A 20,726-nucleotide genomic window follows, 5' to 3' on the forward strand; every position below is an offset into this window, starting at 1 on the left:
GTCCTGCCCCACGGGGCTTCGTCCTGCCTCTGCGGCCGTCCCCACGGGGCAGGGCTGTGCCAGCGCCCACCTCTGCCCCCAGGCTGGGGAGCAGCGGGCACTCAGGCTGCTTTTCCTCTCTTTCTGCAGCTCCCGGGCGGAGAAGGAGCTCTGGGTCAGCGCACTCCAAGGGTAAGCCCAGCCTGGCGGTTCAGCCTGGAGGCCCGTGCTCACCTCACGGGGGATGCTCCAGGCTGGGGACAGGTGCCCCCACAGCTGCAGGCAGCTCTTGAGCAGGCAGAGCTGGCAGAGCTGCTTTGCCCAGCTGTGTCCAGGCAACACCTGCCCAGCCCCAGCCCCACCTGGGGCTGCCGCTGCTCTCCACTCCACTACCAGGCGGTACCCGGCTGCTTTGAGGCAGCTCGGAAGTGCTCCCTGGGCTGGAAGGAGAGGGAAAAGGCAGCTTGGGTCTCACACAGCTCTTTCTCTGCCCCTTCCCCATACACAGGCCACCAGAAGGAGTGGAGGGAGCCCGGGTCACCCAGCTGCCCTCCATCAAGGCCCCGATGAAGGAGCTCAGCCGCCGCAAGGCAGTGAGTGTCCCTCCTGTCTGTGCTCTGCCCCCAGATGCTGCTCCAGCCCAGCATCGGGTGCATCCCTTCTCACCTTCTGGTCTTTTCCCCTTGCCCAGGTGACACCACTACGTGCCAGCAGCCTGGAGAGGCTGGTCGAGGGCCAGGCAAAGGTCAGCTTCATTCAGGGGGCGATCTTGGCCATCCCCACCTCTCTCTCACATGTGGCCAGGGGCCGCTGCAGCTCACCAGGGGCCCTTGCTGCTGCGAGGCTGCTCACTGAGCACGGTGCTTTTCTTGCAGGCGGGTGCAGAGCAGCGGCCACCACCCGTCGTTGCTGGCAGCAAAGGTGGACACGGCCCCTCGGCTGGTGAGTTTGGAGAAGAAGGGGGCAGGATGGCCTTTCTCTCCTCCTCTGGCAGGCGGGCACTCGTGCTGCAGTGGGGCTGCTGCCCTCCCCTCGGGGCACCTCCGCCCCCATCGCTCCGTGCAGGAGATAGCTGAGCCCCCAGGACCCCTCATTGCCAAACAATGCCTCTGCCTTGCACTCGGTGCGGGGGGGACAGCGCTGAGAGGGTCCAGGGGCGCTGGCCTGGTGGTTCTCATGCAGGGATTTTGCCTCCCTTTCCCTTGACAGCAGGTGGGACCGGCGGCAGGAGGAGGGGGCCGTCCTGGCCCTTCTCCCGGCGAGGGACCTTGGCCGCTGCAGAGGCGCCCGCGCTGTCGGGCTCTGCCGGCAGCGGGGCTCTCTTTGGCCGGCCCCTGGCAGCTCTCTGCAGCCAGGACGGCACGCTGCCCCAGCCCATCCAGGTACACACCACTTTGTCTGCTTTGCCTGGCCGTATCCCAACGCTTCATGCCCAGCAGCTGCTGGGCACACAAAGCATCGAGCGTTTCCTTTCTCCATTACACTACTCCTAGGGTGGCCTGACAGGGAGGTGCCGCAGCAGAGATAAGCGGCTCTATCAGCGATGAAGGCCCAGCTCCTGCGGTCTCTGCCCCAGAGTTCAGCCCTCCCTTTCCTGGCCGCCGAGCTCGCGGCTGGGACACCTCCAAGCAGCCCGGTCCTTGCCACCCCGCAGTGCAGCCCCCAGGCGAGGCCGTCGGGCTGTCCGCCACGGGGGGGGGGAGGAGGCGCTGCCCCGTGCCCTGGGCGGGAGCGGGCGGGCGGCACGGGAACGCGCCCGCCTCGCGCCGCCTCCCGCCTGTCGCGCGCGCGCCGTGGGAGGGGCGGAGGGGAGGGGAGGGGGCGCGCCGCCTCGCGGCCCGCCCGCCGCCATTTTGGCTGGTTGGCGTCGCTTCCGCTGCTGGGAAGTAAACAGGGAGGGAGGGGAGCGGCGGGGCAGGAGAGGCCGGAGGGTTGGGTGACGGAGCGTTGGGGCTGGTTTCGCTGGAGGGAGCTGATGTGGCCGGAGCGGAGGCGCCAGTGTGGCCCGAGCCCCGGTTGATGCGAAGCGCCGCAGGGAGCCGCCAGGTGAAGGGACGGGACGGGACGGGACGGGGGTGGGCGGCGGCGCAGCGAGACCTTCCCCTGGGTCCCGGCTGCGCTGCCGATGGAGGGATCCGGGAGGGCTGCGAGCGGGGGGCGGGGCGGCGGGTCGTGGGGCCCTGCCCGGGAGCGGGGCTCTTGCCCGCGGTCTGTCAGAGCCCGCGCCCCGGGGAAGCTTCTCCGGGAGGAGCGGGGCTTAAAGCTTAGTCCTCCGTTTTTATCGGGTGGCGCTGCCTCGCAGCCTTCTCATAACAGTCATAAATTGTGAGTCCCTGTCTTTTTTCAGCAGAACTAGTTATTCGCGGCGATTAGGGAGGGGTCAGTCTTGTGTCTGGGTCGCCCCCTCTTTAAGTCCGTTCCCCCCATTACCTCGTTCTTTTTATTTCTAGAGCGGCCTTACTTCAGATGTAAAACAACACAACGAGCCCAGTAAGGTTTGTTCATGGGAAAGCGTTGTCAGCAGGATGTAAACAGCCATGCACAGCTTCGGGTTTTTTGAACTGCCATTGTGTTATGTCTGCACCTCACACAGCAATAAAAACAATGTTAAGCATGTGCTTTGCTCCTCCTCCTGCTTGGCGACTGAACTGTGTGATTGTGGTTGAACATGACTGTTGCAAACAAGATAGTGTGGGTTGCGCCCAGATGTGGAGTTCAGAACACTGAGTTCAGAAACAAGTTGTTATAACAGGTTGAGAAATTTACTTGGACAATCTTACGGATTCGAGCGTTCTGATTTAATTTAGTCTTTCTGTCCTGGTAGAGTTAGGTATTTTTGTTATTTTGTTGGGGTTTTTTTCCCTTTTCTGTCAAGATCTTAGCTTTTAAAGCAAAGTTGATAATAGCAGCAGTTTGGAAAAACTGATCAATCTTAAGTGTGTCCTCAGTACGCCAGAGAGTTAAAAGCAATATTTGACGATTCAGGTGTTGTAAGAAGCGATAAGCAGTCATTGTTTGAAAAACAGGTTGTACCTATACATTAATATGCTGGCATGGAATTTTGCATCATTATCTTCCTTGTTGAAAAGTCATTTCTGTTGGCCTTGGATTTTAAATGGTTAGATCATTAAACTATCAGATACGTAAAACAAGGAACGGCCTAATTGCATTTGCCTGTTCCTGTATTCAATTTGCAGAAAGGTTTACTCTCTTAAGTGACCTTTTTTTTTTTTAATAAATAATTATAAGTGACTGCAAACTAATGCAGGCAAATTGCATTCTTTCAATTTTGTATTTGTTTTATTGTTAGGCACGTTAAGAGGTTAAAACCAGTTATGTTTAAAAAAAATATACAATACTTCAAATTCTGACACAAGATGACAAAATCAGATTAACAAATTAATTAGATGACAAAACAGTTCTCTGCAAGTCTTAAAAATCATATATTTTAGTCTATAGCTTAGACTTTGCTTTCTCTTTAGAAAAAGATCCACAAGGAGGTATTTTTGAAATTTAGGATTACTACCTCTTTTCAATTACAGAAGCATCTGAGATGTCAGTATAACAAAAAAAAGTTGTCTGGAAATATCTTTTCCCATCCCCTACTTTTCAAGCCATGGCACTTAGAACACATAACATCTTCTTGGAAGACTGTCACCTGAAATTCATCTTCAGTATAGCTCTAGTGATGGCCGTATTCACTCTTTCCTTCACTGTCTATAAAAACTTGGGATAGAAACCCACAACTTCAGGAGTGGGTTTTGATCTGTAATCAGCATGTATTAACTACTTAGAGCTCTGTTGAAGTTAGCTCAGAGGTGCAACTTGTAAGTTGGCTGCTGATGACGTGGTCCACTTCTATTAGCCCTGTCTGATTATTTTTCCAGCTGAAAAATTCATACACTTCTGTCAGTGGCAGCTCACTCCTGGTCTTTTCTGGAAAAAAAAAAAAAGGGGGTGGAGGGAAGGAAAAAAATTGTGTTAGATCTACTGCTTGTGTCTGAAAAGATCAGTTAGAGTATGTGCTGTATGTGAATCAGCTCTACTGTACATGCACAATAGCCCCTATAATGTGATAAGGGAGAAAATCCAGAACTTGACCCCCTAATGCAGTGATAAAAGAAGCCTACCTAACTAGAAAACTTATGCACATGTATTATCTTACTAGAAAAAGATGAGACAGGATATCTAGAGAGGAAGACTTGGGGAGCAAAGTCTAACAATTACCTTGTGTAGTTTTTCACAGACTAATGAGAGATGGCTTTGAAAAGACTTGAAGACATCAAACATGCTATCCCAAATTAGTTTGCATATGGTAATTGCTTGCTATAACCTAGCTGTAGTTGTTTGGAATATCTGTTTGGTGTAAAGTTTAAAGGAATGTTACATTTCAGGCTAGTTTATTACAAGTACTATTCTTGGACTATGCTTAGCAGTTATCGCAAATACAGACATAACAGGTTTGCAGTGGATTTGCTGATCTAATTATTGATTAGTTAAGTTTAATTATTCAGTTTTCACAGTTGCAAAATCCAGTTCCTTCATTTTTTTGTTAGTGGCAAATGGTTCTAAGTCACTTTTTGGTGTTCTTGCTTTTCTTTTGTACCAGTGAAGTCAGTGGCACTCTCTCTCACGTGGAAAGTTTTGTTTCAGCACAGGAGTCATGTCCTGCATAGTCTCATAGTCATGAGCTGTGACTCACAGTACGTAGTTCTCAGGAAGCAAGAAGAGGGTTTTTTGCCCAGTAGTGTGTTGATTTTATGATTGCCCCAAAGTGCTACTGAGATTACAAGACAAAGCTGAAAAAGACTGAGAGAGAAATTCTGTTCATCAGTGTTTCATGACAGTCTGTTCAGGTTTGTTTACATAATTTTATTAATAGCTTCAGCCCTTAACTGATAGTTTGCTTTTGTCATGTTAGTGGGTGGAATTGAAGTGTTTTAAAGATAGGTAAGGAGATGCTGTCTTTGAAAAAATAATCTGTGATGGATTGGATGATAAACAGTATAATTTTTTACTTGTCTATGAAGCATATTATACTTTGCTTTAAAAAAGACTTTTCACCTTTTACTCAGTTGCAATACACAGCAGGGAAAGTTAATTGTCCAGATCGCAAGTGAACTGGGCATATGGTAATTGTGTATGTACAATTGTACATGAATGTTAAACCAGAAGGATTTCAATGTGTGTATGAAGTCCATGTTTATCTTACAGAAATCAAGGGGGCTGGGGCATGTTTATACATACCAAGACCCCTCACCCCAATTCTCTTAGCTTTTTAGAGACTATAGTTGAATGTATTGTAGTTTCGTGTGAGGTCTCATTCCTAGTCCTTCGGGACATGATGTACATCACACTTAGGCAAATAGGTGATTGGATGCTAAATTCAGTTGTAAGCTGGCATGTACAAAAGGACACACTTTGACCAAAACCCAGTTTCAGATTTCAGATGTATGTAGTGGTGGAGGTTTTTTCCCCCTCTTTAATAATGTAGGTAATGTTAATAAGGTAGAACTTATATAAGTGAGACCATTATGGAAGAAGTATATGTTACTGAGAGTGAGTAGTTTTTGCATCAGACTTGCTGAATTTAGTATGAGTTTGAAGAAAGTTTGCTGACTCTTCTGCAAACTTTTTTTGTGGTTTGAAACTTCCAGACTGTTACTAGAAATCTTTCATAATCCCTATTACTAGTTAGTTGGGAAAACAAATGCACACCAATGTTCTTGATGAAATATGTTTTTAAGGATATTGGTTTAAAATAGATGCATACAGAAAACATGCTTTTTCACCTCCACAGTTCTCTATTCTTGTTCTTTTCAGCTCCATTGTTACATTTACAAGATACATAGATTTATTTTTTTAATTATTTTTATAGAATGAAACGAGGAAGGAAAACTAATGAGGCCAACAGCAGTTCATCTGAAGAGACAACTGAAAAAGAATCCAAGAGACACAAGGTTATAGATGAGAAAACCATAGTTGTGCAGAGTCCTGACTGGGCGAACCTTCTTCAAGATATTATCCTGCAGGTGTTTCAGTACTTGCCCCTTCTGGATCGTGCTCATGCATCACAGGTCTGCCGAAGCTGGAACCAAGTGTTTCATATGCCTGATCTCTGGAGGTGTTTTGAGTTTGAACTGAATCAACCAGCTACGTCTTACTTGAGGGCTACGCATCCTGAACTAATCAAGCAAATAATAAAGAGGCATTCCAATCACCTGCAGTATGTCAGCTTCAAGGTAGTGTATTTTATAGACTCTTAAAAATTAATTTTGTAAAAGCATCTGTTAGTTCTTTTTCTTTTCCTTTCATTTTCAGAATATTATAAGGTGATATCTCTGGTACTTTTGAGAGTTTGAAGGTTCATCTATGTAAATATCAGAACATAAGAAGTGTGATATAATGTCAGTAATAAGTGGTACTTGACAATTGTGATCAAAATATTTTAATATGCTAAAAATTAAAGAACATCACTGAATGTTAGGGGAGGTTTATGATATTTTTGTGTTTAGGATTGTCAGTTTTATTTAAAAAGAAATACAGCAGTTCTCAGTGTGGTGAGCCTTGTTTTCAGGCCTAGTATACTGAAAAAATGGGTTCTTTAGAGATGGAGGTTACCTCCCAATTAATTTATTTGGATATATTTTCAGGATCAGAACTTGGAATAACTGTTCTGAACATACCTTTTCATTGCCTTAATTCCATTAGGTGGGGTTTTTTTTTTTGTTTGCTTTTTTTCTCATAGCACCTTAGCTGCTTAAAATTCTGCCTCTGTGAGTGGACAGAAATACTTCAGTTCTGGGTACCTGCCTCAGAACTAAGTTTGATCAGGATGTGTAAATTTAGCATTTCCCTGTTTCACATCCTGTAGGGAGTAGGATCTAATATTCATAGTTAGAAAAAATCTAATTCATAGAGGGTGACTTCAGTACTACTAGTAAGCAACCAGCAGTTTTAATACTACATTGCACAGGATTGTCCGTGTATGACATCTGCTCAGCACAGCTGCATTTCAGTTAACTGAAAAAGTACATGGGGTTTGCACAGGATTTGCAAATTCACTGATTGTGCTTGGCTGAGAAATACCATTTGGTGAGAACTGGCTAGATTAACATCATGAAATTATTTTCAGCAGATGAAAATCTTTAATGTTGTCTTATGTATCACTGTTTTGGAAGGATGCTGTGAAACAGTCATGGCTGCATATGCATCAGCTATGTGAGAAATTTGACAAGGAAATTACTTCTGCAGCAAGGTGAATGTACTAGTTAGTTTCTGAGATCTGTCAGTTTTAATGTAAGAATCATCAGCATGTGAGTTGCTGAGGCACCTCTGCCTGATCACGTGTATTGCTACTGCTTGTTGCAATATAAAATACAAATTGTTATTACAGGTTTGCAGGGGTTTTATCGTTGTCCAAAAAAAGAAAATTTACAGCAGTGTTAGAATGACCTTCCAGTGTTTATCTCCTGTCTATGTTGCTTTGCACCAAGTGATTTTTCAAGGATTTCAGATGTCCTTCACTGGTAGGGTGATACCCCCTAATTTTTTCAATGTGTCCCTGCAGTTGTGCCTCAGTGTTTCAGAATGAACACTAGATCGCATGAAATGCTAAGTAGCAAGGATAATCACAAGGAAGTGGATATAACACACTTAATGTGTCAAGGCTGAGAACTGGGGTTTTTTTTGTAGGCAAGAAAAGATTGGATTGTTGAAAATCAAAGTTTTTCAGTTTGTGTTTATGCAGAAAAATCAATATTCATTGGACTTAGCTCAGTTGCTGGCAAGGCCGCAGGGCTTATGGTGGACTTAAAATTGATCTTGTGATCAAGCTTTTTACTGTTCCATAGGTTTGTAAGGCTGTCTCACCTACTGTATATAAGAGGTTATTTGGAAAGCACATCTGAAATCCACTGGAGGCACACAAAGTGATTTGTTTGGGTAACAAGCTGACTAATTAATTTTTTTTTTTTCCAGAGTATCCATTGCATATCTGTTGTGGTATTAATGATGAAGGTCCAGTCATATAGGTTCATATGATAATGCACTTAACTCTCCAGCAGCTCTATGTTATGAGTTCAGTCACTATAAAAGGAAACAGCTTTTTTACACAATAAGGGATCTATAGAATTCCTGCATTTTGATAAGGAAGAATGTAAAGAGGAAGTGGGGGTCAGATCTGGACTCAGATGAACCTCCACTTGCTTATTATTTGATTTGGATTGAATATCTTGGAACAAACTGTTTAGCTGACCTCTCATCATGCTAAATTTTAACCAAAGTGTTTAGGGGAGTGGTAAATTTACAGCATATTGTCTTGGATTTTTGGTCTGTACCTCTTAGGGAAAAGAGAGTTACATTGATGGATTCCCAGTGAGGTGTTTTGTGGGGGTTTTTGATATCACATTTCAGAAGGTAAAGTGAAAAAAACGTTGGAAGTACATCTACTCTAATCTACTTTTTTGTAAAGAGTGTTTGATGGCAGTGTTTTCTGAACAACAAATCTGTCTTGGTTTAAGGTGGACAGTAGCAAGGAATCTGCAGAAGCTGCTTGTGATATTCTGTCGCAGCTTGTGAATTGCTCTCTGAAAACACTTGGGCTCATTTCAACTGCCCGGCCAAGCTTCATGGATTTACCAAAGGTATTTTAATAAGTATAGTTTTCTATAGCAAAGTATTGCAGTGGTTCATACAGTATTTCTATAACTTTAAGAAAAGTTTTATTTTAAGAATATGAATCTCTAGTAAAGAAAACTTCTGGGCTCTATTAAAGGGAGGAACTGAGATGTTGTATTAAGCTGGGTAACTAAAGTTTCACTCATTCTCTGCATTGTGTGAGAACTTGGTGCTGACCTTGTTCCTCCAAGTCCTCCTGTCTGTTGAGCACAATGTAATACTGAGCAACATGACACAAGTCAGGAGGCTAGACAATTCATGTCTGTGTAATTGTACAGTGGGAGATGTTTAGGGGATGATTATAATCGAATGGGTGGTGGAGGCTTATCCATGTGGACTTGCTGTAGGGATTACATTATCATTGTGCTCTCTTTAGAAAGCAATATGATCATGTTTTCAGTATTTCATGCCATGCAGTCAAGTGTTGGATTCTTAGGCAAAGTGCACGGTATTTCTGAAATTATCTGTTGGATTTTTACCTTGCATGTTTACCAAAAGTTATATATTGTTAGAAGACATCTAATCTAGAAGACAACAAATCTCTTGTACGTGCTTCTAAACAAAAATTCCTGCTAGTGAGGTAGAAATGTTATTGCTGAGGAGCAGGGGAGCAGTTGGAGTAAACCGGGTTGCTTATTCTATGGAAGAGACATCTCGGGTGTCTTGAAGCCTCAATTTTTGAATCCAGTCCGCATGTATGTGAAGGGCCAGATGCAGCTAGGCTGTTAGCTGGATCTCAATGATGTCATTGCTGATGATGGCAACAAGGACAAGGAAGAAGTAGGGACAGCCTAAGGAAAGGAAGTAGGCTATAGGGTTTAAGCAAGGTTAGCTACAGAAGGATTATCGGTTATTATCCTTGGTGGTGATCACAGCCACGTCATGTAGTCCTCTTGAATATGTATTTTTAATCCTTAATTTCCAAAGTTTTTCTAGATCTTTAATTAGTTTTGTTTGGGTTTGTTTTTCCTTTTTCAGTGTGCTTTGAGATGTGACTATAAGAAAACCTGAACATAGCGAAATCCACAGTCTTACTGTGTTAGCAGTACTTTGTCCTTTCAGCTCTTGTGTATTGTATTATTTCTTAATCTGAACGGTGTTTTAGCTCTTAATTTTCACTGAAGGGATATGTTACGGTCCTATTAAGCTTGCTGAATTATTTGTAGTCATACAAGCTGTGATCTTATTTGGCTTCAAGTCTTCTAAAATACAGGCTTCCTCTTTTTTTGTTCCTAATAGGTTCACACGTGGTCTTTAAAAAATATATTCAAAATGATTCAAAGTCAAGTCTAGGCATAATTTGCCTTTTGATGTTTACCACTCCAGTAACACTGTCACCAGCATATTGGACCAGCAATGATTTTTAAATTTTTGTAGACCACTAACGAAACCAAAAATTTTAATTGGGCCATGAATAAGTTCCTGTGGGAAGCTATTTGTAACAGGCCCATTGGGTGAGAAGCAGGCAAGGATGAATGAATCTGAAAAATGGTTGACACGACACAATATATTCTTTTTTAATCAGACTGTATAGGAATTCTGAAATACTTTGCATTATCTTTGCTGGTGCTCTTCTGATTTCAAGTAACGTGACATCTGGCAAATATTTGTAAATCACATTTAGCATTGTGTTGCCTGGTCTTTTCACTAAGCACATTCTACATTATGATTCTTTTAAAATAAGATTACTGTAGGCTACATATTCATTACAATATTGAAAAGACATTACATCACCAGTTTTTACATTTTTTGGGATCTTGCCTGTCTTCCATTAGCTCTTCAAACTACAGTTTCACCTGTTTTTGCAAACATCGTTAACTTTCTTTGCTTTTCTATTTAACAGCCTTCTTGGTGAAGGAAATTCTATTCTAAATCCAGAGAATAAAAACTGTGCTAACGCTTTCAGAATACAGAGTGGAAATATTATTAAAGCACTCTTTCTTCAGTACATAATATATATAATCAGCGTATCGTCAGTATAGTTGGGAGTGGTCCCTAAAGCCTAAATGCCTAATGCTTCTGATCTGAACCTTCCATTTGCATGAACTGACTTCGACAGTTAATGTGAAAATACTAATTTCTGCTCTAAATCTAATTGTGTGTGAGTTTTGGCAAAACCCACAAACATATCACATAAGAATGAGCAAATACTGATACCAGGCCTTCTCTCATATAACTGTATTCAGGATTCTATGTGTGCATGTGGCTCGGAGTGAAACATTATTGAAATCAAAGTAGCAGGTAATTTTATGGAATATTTAAAGTAGTGCATGGAGTAAGTACTTTTAAGTCTTCTATTCAGTCAATCATGTAAGAAGATAAGCTAATTATTCACTTCCTTCATACCGCCAGTGATTTCTACAAGCACTGCTGCATCTGCTCCTTAGTCTCTGTTTCTCAATGAAGGTGTCCTGGGCTCTGCTTTTACTGGTAGTTTTCAGTGGTTGCATAAAAACACTGAGGAGCAACCTTGAGCACTGCACCTGCATTATCTGTGCTGCTTAATTGGTAATTAATTGATCACCTACACCTTGGTTCTGTTTGGACCACCTCAGTTAACTTTGCAAGGCAGATCCATTCAAACCCTAAATGCTTTGTCTATACGGTAGGCAGGCAGTGGGACCGTTTGGCTTTGGACACCACCTGACAGTACGGGGTTGCCACTCTTGACTGTGTATGCATCTGACCAAGGCAGCACAACTTAACCGTGTGGGAGTTCCTGTTCAAGAGGATGCTTCTTTCAGAGTGATGACTTGCAAATCATCCTCAAAATTAGGACTTCTAGGCTTTCTCTTTGCTTGTGGTCTTCCTACAGATTTAAGTTTGTGTAGCGGATTGCCCTGGCTCAGGTTCTGGTTTTGTGTTTAACGTTAGATGTTCTGATTTGCCAAATACATAGACTGATAGTAAGAAATTATTATACTTCCTCTGCTCAAAAATATGTCCATTTTAGTATTAGTTTTTAATTATGCAATATCAAAAGAATGTTTTTTCAGCAAATCCTGTCAATAAGGAAAGAAAGCTAGGACTGCTGTGTACAGTGTAAAACCATTGATGTTTTTATTTCAGATACTACTGTTTCATTTAAACTTTTTTTTCCAGTCTCACTTTATTTCTGCACTGACAGTCGTGTTTGTAAACTCCAAATCCCTCTCCTCACTTAAGATTGATGATACACCAGTAGATGATCCGTCTCTCAAAGTGCTAGTGGCTAACAACAGCGACACACTCAAACTGTTGAAAATGAGCAGTTGTCCTCATGTTTCTCCAGCTGGTAAGCTACTGTGTTTTGAATTTTCTTTTTTTGCATGTATGCATTAAATTCTGTCTGAAACCAGTAAACCCCTGAAAAAACAGGGGTGAGAGTGAAGATGAATGTGGTATCTACAGCAACTGTTACTGAATAAAATAGTAATTCAACTGGTTGTCAATTCATCTGTTACACCACTTGCAGAGTGAATACTGAGCTAATAAAATAGTGCATGTCTGTTCTGGACAAATAACTAGCCTCTTGTGGAACTTAAAAGGGTATGTATTGACTTGATAATGCATTACAGTATAATTAAGGTTTTTGGAACTTTGAGTTCCTGTTCTGCAGTTCATTATGTATGGGTTTTGAGTGCTGCAGTGTCATGGATTATGAAGAAGCTGGTTTGGTCATTCTGAAATAAAGCATTTTTTGCTGAAGAGTAAGTGCCAACAGCATTAACAAAGGGGAGATGAGACTGAACTGTGTGCAACTCCTGCCATACCAAATTTACTTCATTAACACTCTTAAGTGTGTTTGTAGCAAGAATGGAGCCAGATTATGTCAGAATGAAATCACTCAAGATTGTTGAAGTTCATAGAATTTGACATTTGTGGAAGCCTTACACAAAGCACAGCAAGGTTTAAGAACGATTCACAGCCCATCAACTTAACACAATTTTTCACTGAGAAATGGACGAAGAGTTATAAATGAGATGCTGGCAACTTAGTTAAATTCCTTTTCTGAGGATAAGTAGAAACTACTGTAGTCACCATAGCTTTCTTCCTGTGAATATATTGCAACTGTAGATATTAGGTATATTATATGTAAACTTCAAGAGCAGGGCTCCTAGTATGTGGAGAAGATGATACTGTAGCAGAGGGTACGTTGCTGTAGTGATAACAAACAAAACACAAACTTAATACGTTCTGTAGGTATTAACACAAAACCTTGTGTTTGGTTTTGTATAAAGAAATCCTGAAAATGCAGGTTTGTTTTGAAGTAGATTTGTCCAGAAAAGTGTTCACCAGCATGTTAACTGGAATCACAGAATCATCTAGGTCTAGGTTGGAAAAAAACCTTGAAGACCATCCAGTCCAACCATTAGCCTAGCACTGACAGTTCCCAACTACACCATATCCCTCAGCACTATGTCGACTCTACTCTTAAACACCTCCAGGGATGGGGACTCCACCACCTCCCTGGGCAGCCCATTCCAACACCTAACAACCTGTTCTGTAAAGAAATGCTTCCTAGCATCTAGTCTAAACCTTCCATGGTGCAATTTTTTTATTGAAATGTTATTTCCTTCAAAGTGTTGTAATCGTGGACAGGGGGTTGTTTAAATTAGCTTGAATGACTGGTTTTTCCGACTTAAAATTTTGCTTGAGAATCCTTGTGTCTGAGAAGTACAGGAGCTATAGTGTGTCTGCCAAGAAGAGGCTCCAGCAGTAATTTGTAGCTAGGCAAAGAGAGTAATTTCCATGGACTTGGATCCAAGAGTGACCTGTCAGCTCTAGCAGACTTTGCTGGTTTATGGCTAATCCTTGCTAGAAGGTTTTATGGAACATCCTACACTTGATGATTTGAGAGAGGGCATGGGTTTATGAAGTTGTTTGGTGTGTTCTGGTTGGTGTATCCTGTACAATGTTTTAAATTGAACAATGGTTAAGAAATGGCAACACCTGTTTAAGGAACAAGGACAACTAGTATTGTCCTTCATGGAGTGAGGATAAATAGAATGGGATTGGATGGATTAGTGGCAAACCCAGAGGGTGCTAAGCAAATGGCAAGAGAATTTGATTGCTTACATCGGGTATGGGTGTGCCTTGAGATGGAGAAAAAGGTGGATCTATTGGGTTTGTGTGGCAAGGTTTTGGTAGCAGGCATGGCTTCTGTAAGAAGCTGATAGAAACTTTGCCTGTGTCCGACAGAGCCAATGCCAGCCAACTCCACAACAGACCCACCGCTGGCCAAGGCCGCACCCATCAGCAATGGTGGTAGCGCCTCTGGGATAATGTATTTTAGGCAGGGAGGTGGGGGTGGGACACACACAGGGCCCATGTAACAGCAATAGCAGTGGGAGAGAGGAGTGAGAACGTGAGAGCAACAACCCTGTGGACACCAAGGTCAGTGAAGAAGGAGGGGCAGGAGGTGCTCCAGGCACGGGAGCAGAGATTCCCCTGCAGCCAGCGGTGCAGCCCATGGTGAGGCAGCTGTGCCCCTGCAGCCATGGAGGGTAACGGGGGAGCAGATCTCCACCTGCAGCCCGGGGAGGAGCCCACACCAGAGCAGGTGGATGCCCGAAGGAGGCTGTGGCCCTCTGGGAAGCCCACACTGGAGCAGTCTGTTCCTGAAGGACTGCACCCTGTGGAAGGGACCTATGCTGGAGCAGTTCACGAAGAGCTGCAGTCTGTGGGAAGTACTGACATTGGAAAAGTTAGTGAGGACTGTCTGCTGTGGGAGGAACCCCTCGCTGGAGCAGGAGAAGAGTGTGAGGAGTCTTCCCTGAGGAGGAAGGAGCAGCAGAGACAACATGTGATGAACTGACTGCAACCTCTATCCTCCTGCACCACTGGTGGGGAGGAGGGAAAGAGGCTGGAGTGAAGTTAAGCCCAGGAAGAAGGGAGGGGTGGGGGGAAGATGTTTTAAGATTTGGTTCTATTTCTTATTACTCTATTCTGATTTGATTGGTAATAAATTAAGCTAATTTCTCCAAGTGGAGTCTGTTTTGCCCGTGGTGGTAATAAGCAAGCCATCTCCCTGTCCTTACCTTGATCCACAAGCCTGTCATTATATTTTCTTTCCCCTTTCCAGCTGAGGAGGGAGTGATAGAGCAGCTCTGGTGGGCACATGGAGTCTAGCCAGGGTGAACCCACCATAGTGGAACTAAAGAAAGGAGCTGGTATGTGGGTGGTTGGCTTCAAGAGCAGGCAGACTGCAAAAATTAGATGAAGGAAAATTAGAAACTTGGAGCACTGGGACTTACGTGGATTTTTTTCTAATGGGAATATTATAATAGGCTTCTATAAATGGGGAAAAACTTTAATTGAACCAAAAGGATCATGAGTTATGCAAAAATAATTAATTATAGATGCACTTAAAAAGTTATAATGTGCCTTCAGATTGCAGGGGTGGGGGGTGTATGTTCATTACTAGATTAGTTCTCAAGCAATTTGTTAGTGAAGGGCAGAGAAGAATAATGCAAGTAGTGCAAGACAGACTCCACTACTGTGGCAATAAAGGAAGAAGACTGGTATCAAACTCTGAATTTCTTCCAAATAATGCTATGAGTAATTCCTAAATTATCTACAAAGATAAAGTAGTATGTTTGGCTTTGGGCTGGAGAAACAAAGGCAGCAATATACATGTCTGTGTGAGCATATCTGAAGTTTCTTCTGTTTGCTGTTTTCCCTCAGACCTTCAACTTGCATTAGAACTGCAACAGTACCTTGTAAAACAAAATAATAGTTATTTTTAAATCTTTGTTGATGTGCTGTTGTTTATTATCTGCAATACTAGCTATTGCAACAGAGGGAACTGAAGGCATTTCTGTAAAGGCTGTGTTTCTGTACAGCTTTGGGGGTAGGAGGGTTGCTTCCCTTCAGGTGGGGTGGTAGAGATGAATGAATGTAGAGTGTGTCTGCATTGGTAGTTTAATACAGGGATTTTTTGGATGCAAATCTGGCTGTTTGACATCAGAGTGATTTACCTCTTGGTGACACAAAAGGTTTAGGCAGTGCCTGGGGATGTTCTGTGACTGTACTGGGCTCCAGGCAGGCTCTTCAGTCACTACCGACGTTAACTGTACCTACACTACCTGTATTAATTGCCAGTTCTACATACAGGATACAGAATTTCACTGCCAGTGTCTGATGCAGATATCCAGTCCTAAACACATAAAAAATTGCAGCAAGTTGAACCCCAGTTCTTCCCTTTTTGCATTGCACTAGTCAGTAACATACCCTTAAAGTTAACAAAAGTTATTTGTTGAAGGATGGCAGTCTGGACAAGCTGGTTTGCATGATAAATTTGTAGCAAGTTGTTTTCTGAAATGGTGTAGTGATGAGACTTAAAATTCTTAAAATATTTCATTTGTCAACAGACCTAGGTACTATGAAGCAGCATGTCCGAGCCTGCTTAAAGGGAGTGGAACAACTTTGTTGTTATGATTAAAGGACAGGAAATTATCTCTGGCATGTGTAGAAGGTACACAGAAGTTTGTAGTTATACTTACTTGTTCTAATTTTGTACTTCAGTCTTAAAAAAAAATCCATATTTTCACTTCGTCTTGGATCCATCCCTTCCTCCCTGAATGAAATAATGATTATGCTTACATATATAAACTGTTTTTACAGTAAATAGTTGCAATAAGAGTTGGGTTAAAATTATGTTTACCTAAATTCTGTGCTTTTTAAAATTAATCTACCAAATTTTTTATATTTGAAATGACAGTATTTGATCTATTTAGAAGAATTTCTGATGCATGTGTTCTTGCAGATCCTCAGGTGGAAATACATACTTTTTTTGGTGATATATTCATGCAATGTTTTTACAGTTTGGGTGGTTTGGGTTTTTTTTAAAGAAAGTGGTTTTAGGTTCAGTATAGGTTTCTATCTGGAGCTTAATAACTGCTGTCTTTCTGTATTTCTTCCTATTGCTTCAAAGCTGTAGTGTATTAAGCTCAGGCTTTTCAGTTGCATAGTAAATGCTATGTTCTCATCTCCTCTATTAATGGAAAGACCATATTCTGAATCTCACACAGTCTTCTGGGCAACATGAAATGCAGAGGACTGTATACTTTTTTTAGTGCTTGCTTTTTTTTTTTTTTTTTTTAATACTGTTACCAGTATGGTACTGTTGCTTGTATCTGCAAACAGGTTGAGTGGAAACCTCATAGGCCGAACTGAATTCTTTTTGTTCATGTCTTTGTCTTCCATGAGCAGCAGGTTATATTAATTCATTAAAGGAAGAGTCTGAAAATTGCTGTTCTAGGAATTACTGCTCCCAGTTTTTAGTGTTTTCCCTGGTTTTTGCTGTTCCTTTTCCAAATTTAAATATTTATGCTTTGCTAGAAAAGAACAAATACTGACAGCAGCAACTTCTGTATTTAATTAAAATCTAGCATTCATTTAGTGTTTGCTTTCCTCAGGTGACAGATTTTATTCATGGCTGCTTTGTCAGCCACAGAGAGGGACAGCAGTCCTTCCAGAGCAGACTGGGGAAACACTTTAATTACGATTAAGCCCTTCTACAAAAATGAATTTGAGTATCTGTGGTCTTACAATAGGGCAGAACAGTGAGAGTGTGCTATTGATGTATTTGTCCCATGAGAGTCAACTCCCACGGGAAAGTATACAATGCAAGGGAGTAACTTCTTGATGTTTCCCTAGCAAAATAGTGGTGCACTTGCCTAGCCTGTGTGTATCTTACCATGTAGGAACAAAGATGTCACAAGACCATGCTTATGAGAAAAAGATTTTGTGTTCTGGTTGTCCAGTATGATTTTTGTCTTGATAGCATGTCTTGGTTGCACGTTGAAATATGTGGTCTCTGCACCCTGTTGACATACATAGACAAATTAACTCTTGCGTTTCCTGTTCAGTTATGGGTATATTTATTTGTGTAACCCCTCTCATAATGTTCTCTTTTCCCAGGCATCCTTTGCGTGGCTGACCAGTGCCATGGCTTACGTGAGTTGGCGCTGAACTACCACCTGCTGAGTGACGAGCTTCTGCTTGCTTTGTCTTCTGAAAAACATGTCAGGTTAGAACACTTGCGCATTGATGTTGTCAGTGAAAATCCTGGACAGACTCAGTTCCACACGATTCAGAAGAGCAGCTGGGACGCTTTCATCAAGCATTCTCCTAAAGTAAATTTAGTAATGTACTTCTTCTTGTACGAGGAAGAGTTTGACCCATTCTTTCGTTACGAAATACCTGTCACTCACCTTTACTTTGGAAGATCAGTAAGCAAAGACGTACTTGGCCGCGTTGGGATGACGTGTCCTCGGTTAGTGGAACTGGTGGTGTGCGCCAACGGACTGCGGCCACTGGATGAGGAGCTGATCCGTATCGCAGAACGTTGCAAGTATCTGTCAGCCGTCGGCCTAGGAGAATGTGAAGTCTCTTGCAGTGCCTTTGTTGAGTTTGTGAAGATGTGTGGCGGTCGTCTCTCTCAGCTTTCTATTATGGAGGAAGTTTTGATACCTGATCAGAAATACAGCTTAGAGCAGATTCACTGGGAAGTTTCAAAGCATCTCGGTAGAGTCTGGTTCCCGGACATGATGCCCACATGGTAAAGTCCTTAAAAAACTTTAGGGCACATGGAATAGCACCTTAAACCCAAGCTTACCATATTGCAATTTACTCTATAAGCTTATTTAATACTATAGTTTCTAATGTAAGTTACTTCATTGTTTGATTAGAAAATTTTTCATTCAAAAATGATTTATGAAATGCCAGTTCAGAAGTAAAAGTTGTGGATAGCTCCTTCTTCATCTAAACAGAAATCTGTTTTCTGTTTTAGATGTCTTGTTCATTGACAGTGACCTCAAACTTTTATGGAAATAAAAAATGTATTTAAAATACTGGAATGTACCTTCAAAACAGCAGTTTTAATATGCTGTCCTTCTTTGATTCAGATACTAGTATTAAACACAATCAGATTTGATCTTAAAAAACCAAACAGAACCCCACCAAAACTGCACGCTTCTGTTGCAGACCAGAGCATTTCTAAATCCAGTCATCTGGATGACAAGTTAAAGATTATAAGGAGTATTTAGTAGGCTGTGAAATATACATGTTCTTTTCTATAAAAGTCATAAAAGGCAAGAGCAATACACAATAATATAGTTTAGACAATTAAAATATCAAGTTTGCTACCTTATTCAACAGATTATTAGATCCATCTAAAATGTATTTAGAGTGCAGAGAAATAGTAGTGCGAGCTACCAAAAGTGATGTGGTTTGTTTTCCCTCTATGCATTTTAATGTAGTTTGCTTATGGGGTCTCAGATCTGTGTCTCAACCTGTTTTAAGGTATTTTATGTCTAGCTCAGGAAGCGAAAGCATTCTGGGGAAAAATGTAGATACATTGTATTTTAAAACACATTGGAGTTAATGAGCATTTCTTGCACATTAACCGGGTTTGCAGCATACGGTTAGATGGAATAATGTATAGTTTGTTAAATATGATGACGTGGATGTGAACAGCATAAGACAAGGAAGTTAAAATTTGAATGGTGACCAAGAACCTTTTAACAAAACCTTAGATCTTTTGGCTGCTTTCAATTTGAGAGAGTGACATTATAACAGTTGCTTAAGCTGTATAAACTAATTGTATACTGTAAATCTGTTTCAGAGATGTTTATGTATAAAGTGAATGTTTGATAGATGATCATTTTATATACCTTTAATTCAGCTAGTTCGATCATTTCATAATATTTAAAAACCTAAAAGCAGTAAACTTGCGTGAAGTAGAGGAATAGGCAAAATTTTGTTTTGAATACATGGTAAATCAGTTTTATTAAAGAAAGTTTTTAGTCTGCAAGTGGTGTGTAGGCACCATATTGCCTGTGATCTGGATGTGGCTTGTGACTTCATTTCTTACTGCCAACAGTTACATTATTTTCTGTCTTAGATTATTCATTGGTAACACTATAAAATATTCATGTGACTGCTGAATGTGTTCGAAAGGTGTGATCAGCCACCAGCAAGGCAAAGCTCCTCCAGTTGTGGGCTGTACTGAACTTAACTAGTGGCTGCTTCTCATTTGAGCTGTACAGCTGCTTCTGTAGATTTTCTTCATTTCTGATTTCAGTAATGTTTATCCAAATGTATAGTTCAAGTGTAATACACTTATGAGCATATTTAAGTTCATAACTATATTTTGAGCAAACATTGCTCGACAGACTGGACATCTTTATAGGGGAGTTATATGTTTCTGTAGAGCTTTGATTTAAAAATCACATTTTATGAAATAGGTATTTTTTGTATTAGAATTTGTTATATTAATGTAACACTATAATTTGCTTTTATTTGTATAAAATGTGTCAATATATTTAATCTGTAAAAGTAAAAAAGCTCAGTGTTTTTTATATTCTGACTCTGAACTACATAAGTGATAAAGGTGGAGTAAGACCAGTAATTTGGGGAAGAGGACACATTTTCACTAAATTAATGTGTGAAATAATCTCATTAGTAATGTAGCCAAAACCTCTTTGGACCTTGACTGCTGCTGTCCGACATTGCCTGGGAATGCTGATCTGTCAGTGGCATGGTGGTAGGAATAACTGCAAGGCAAGACCCAGCCTCCATGCCTGAGCCTCCTCACTTTTGGAGTTCACAGCTTTGAAACCAGCGTTCTGTCAGGCCCTGAGGGGGGAACATGTCAGCAGCTGTAGGCTTTACACTCAGTTGTAGTGGAACTGCTTCCCCACAAGGTAACTGGCTGGCCTCTTCTGAGAAGGGCTCTGTTTTATTGCACAGACTTCAAAAAGCCCTTCATTGATGCAACACGGTATCATAACAGTGAGCAAAATGTGCAAGGGTAAGAAAACCACTTGAAAACAGTTGTGTCTCTCTTGCACTGAAGACCTGCAGGTTTTATACATCGAACTGATTACAGTGTCCTTAGCTTGAATGATTTGACCATAAAACAAACTTCCCAAGTAAGTTTATATTCTAAATAGCTTCAGGAAAAGCTACAATGCTCCTTTATAGCAAATCTTGTACATTTTCTTAATTTGGCTTCTACACATGTTGGAACAAATTAATAATAATTTTTTAAAAATCCATTACATGAGTAGTAATGAGTACCA

At 41.7% G+C, this 20,726-nt stretch overlaps 1 protein-coding gene across 1 annotated transcript; it reads left to right on the forward strand.

The window, feature by feature from the left end:
* The first annotated feature begins 1,867 nt into the window (after positions 1-1,867).
* Positions 1,868-19,491, forward strand: FBXL3 (F-box and leucine rich repeat protein 3). The gene is made up of 5 exons (XM_074911922.1): positions 1,868-2,025; positions 5,858-6,221; positions 8,502-8,624; positions 11,761-11,932; positions 17,563-19,491. The coding sequence occupies exons 2-5, from the start codon at positions 5,859-5,861 to the stop codon at positions 18,204-18,206; spliced, it is 1,302 nt and encodes a 433-aa protein (XP_074768023.1). The 5' UTR covers positions 1,868-2,025; position 5,858; the 3' UTR covers positions 18,207-19,491.
* The last annotated feature ends 1,235 nt before the right edge of the window (positions 19,492-20,726 follow it).

This window comes from Athene noctua, chromosome 1 (genome assembly GCF_965140245.1).
Source record: "Athene noctua chromosome 1, bAthNoc1.hap1.1, whole genome shotgun sequence".
Taxonomy (NCBI): domain Eukaryota; kingdom Metazoa; phylum Chordata; class Aves; order Strigiformes; family Strigidae; genus Athene; species Athene noctua.

Excerpts from the sequence above, each read along its gene's own strand:
- FBXL3 (XM_074911922.1), top strand. The coding sequence starts at position 5,859 with ATGAAACGAGGAAGGAAAACTAATGAGGCCAACAGCAGTTCATCTGAA. Across the intron at positions 6,222-8,501 it reads TGCAGTATGTCAGCTTCAAG|GTGGACAGTAGCAAGGAATC; the intron begins GTAGTGTATTTT and ends TCTTGGTTTAAG. Across the intron at positions 11,933-17,562 it reads TCCTCATGTTTCTCCAGCTG|GCATCCTTTGCGTGGCTGAC; the intron begins GTAAGCTACTGT and ends CTCTTTTCCCAG.